This window comes from Octopus bimaculoides, chromosome 12, assembly GCF_046866305.1.
Source record: "Octopus bimaculoides isolate indiv1 chromosome 12, ASM4686630v1, whole genome shotgun sequence".
Classification (NCBI taxonomy): Eukaryota; Metazoa; Mollusca; class Cephalopoda; order Octopoda; family Octopodidae; genus Octopus; species Octopus bimaculoides.
In genome coordinates, this window is record NC_142939.1 from 41,686,813 (window position 1) to 41,689,312 (window position 2,500).

Here is a 2,500-nt window from a genome sequence, read left to right on the forward strand (position 1 = left end):
CTGGGTTCGATCTAATCGACTGACCACACCTCCTCAAAAATTTCGGGCCTTGTGCCTAGAGTAGAAAAGAATCGTTAGCAGGATTGGCAAAATGCTTAGTGTCATTTCGTGCGTCTTGGCATTCTGAGTTCAAATTCCACCGAGTTTGACATTGCCTTTCATCCTCTCGGGATCGATAAAATAAGTACTAGTTGAGCACTGGCCTTGCTGGCCTTGTGCCAAAATTTGAAAACTATATTAAACATAACAACGTAAAAACATTTATAGTAGGAGACACTTGGCCAAGTTTCCACAAGTTCTGGGGTCGAATTGTTCGGCTAAAGGCAGTGCTCCAGCATGGCCGCAGTTAAATGACTGAAACAAGTAAAAGAATGAGTAGAAACTTAACCGGTGAGTTTGTTAAATTATAAGGCACTAAAAGAGAACAAACAGAATATGCTTCAACACACGAACTGACATAAAGAATCTTGCAAACCAAATCCCAAAACGAAATAAAGGTATATATATATATATATATATATATATATATATATATATATATATATATATATATATATATATAATATTTGTAGATAAATTCCTCTATTTACAAAATATCGAGGTCTCATTCATTCTTTTGTTGTCATATTATTATTATTATTAATATATGTGTGTGTGTGTGTGTGTGTGTGTATGTGTGTGTGTTTGTGCGTGTGTGTGCGTGTGAATATATACATGATAAAGTCTTCTATATATTTACCGTAAGAACAAAGAAAGGTAAAGAATATATATATATATATATATATATATATATATATATATATATATATTCTTATCAGAAACCCAAATTCACAAAGAATGGAAGAATACAGAGAGAAATTCTGGTTCTCCATGGGTGGCAGAACATGGAGAAAGGACTGAAGGCTGTTCTGCTTTCACCTTTATATCTTGTACCTATGTCTGACTTGATATTTAAATATCCTTTCTTTGTATGTGCGTGTGTGTGCGCATATGTGTGTGTGTGAATGTGTGCGTTCCCGTTGTACAAGGTGCGATCTGGAGTCTTTTAAAGAGTCTCTGGTTTTCTCGTCTAATATCAAACTATTTTAAGGCCCCGATTGCTGTGTCAGTCGTACATCTACCCCCACCCTGCCCCCATGCTCTACCCCTTCCCGTCACAGAGTTCTTACTGTCTGTCTGCGTGTGAGGTGCTGGATGGAAGGTGGGGGTTATATGGAGCGGAAAGATGTGATTCTATATTTCCCACTGGTAGAGAACCGTGAAAAACAAAAAAAACAAAACAAAAAAAAACGCAGAGGTAGAGATACGAACGCAGAAATACGTTCAGACAGTGTATGAAGAGAGAGATAGAAAGGGGGGTGAGAGAGTGAGGGAGAAAAAGACAAAGGGAGAGAAAGAGGGGAAGAGAGAGAGAGGGGAAGAGAGACAGAGAGAGAGAGAGAGGGGAAGAGAGAGAGAGAGAGGGGAAGAGAGAGACAAAAGTTAGAGTGAGGGGATCGGTGAGAGAGCGAGAGAAAGCGAGAGAGAGAGAGAAAGTGAGAGAGAGACAGGGTGAAACGAAGAAGCGAACTGATAGATAGATAGATAGATAGAAAGAGAGAGAGATAGATAGATAGATAGATAGATAGAGAGAGAGAGAGAGAGAGAGAGAGAGAGAGATAGAGAGGTTAGAGTGAGGGGATCGGTGAGAGAGAGAGAGAAAAAGTGAGAGAGGGAGAGACAGAGTGAAAGGAAGAAGCGGACTGAGAGATAGATAGAGAGATGATGGGGGAGAGAGAGAGAGAGGGAGAGAGACACACAGAGAAAGAGACAGAGAAGAAGAGATAGAGATAGAAAAGTGGTGAGAGACAGAGCAGCAGTGAGGGATAAACATAGAGGGAGAGAGAGAAAAACAGAGAGAGAGAGACAAAGGGAGACAGAGACAGAGAGAGTGAGACACACACACACATACAGCCATATGTATATACTTTGATTCAGACAAATTATAAGAGGAATTTTGAATTGTTACTCACAGTCAATATGAGCTTGCCAATAATAACGTTTGCCATAGAACTTCCGGTGCATATAGGGTCTGCACAATTCCTGTCTGACACTTCCGCCAAGACATTCCTGAGTGAAAATGAAAAGAAATAAAAATAATCACTCAAACGAGCAAAAAGTTTATCAAATATTACTAATTAGTAAATATGAACGATAAAATATTAAATTTCTTGTAGTCTATTGCTCGAATATAAAAGTTTGTAGGTCAGCCTGATCCAGCAGATTTCTGATAAACAGCCCTCCAGCTGTGACCACCTCAGCTTTTATTCAAACCTTCCGGATTGGTATTTTAGCTGTTTTTTTTTAAATACAAAGATAACATCTGTTAATAGTTTGATATTGGTATCTCTCTAGATTTTTCAATTAAGAGACTCCAGCTTGGAGACTCCCAACGAATCGTTTTAGTGATGTTGGCATTTAAAAGGAAGATCTAAGTGCCAACCCCAATGGAAACAGAATT

The 2,500-nt window shown here is 38.7% G+C and overlaps 1 protein-coding gene across 2 annotated transcripts in view; it reads right to left on the minus strand.

Annotated features, from left to right (window-relative positions):
* LOC106872636 (thrombospondin type-1 domain-containing protein 4) overlaps positions 1-2,500 on the minus strand; it is a 334,387-nt gene that overhangs the window by 86,138 nt on the left and 245,749 nt on the right. For both annotated transcript variants that reach the window (XM_089360964.1, XM_089360963.1), the window contains exon 5: positions 2,013-2,109. In XM_089360964.1, coding sequence (XP_089217090.1) covers positions 2,013-2,109 — 97 coding nt within the window. The remainder of the gene's footprint in view (positions 1-2,012; positions 2,110-2,500) is intronic.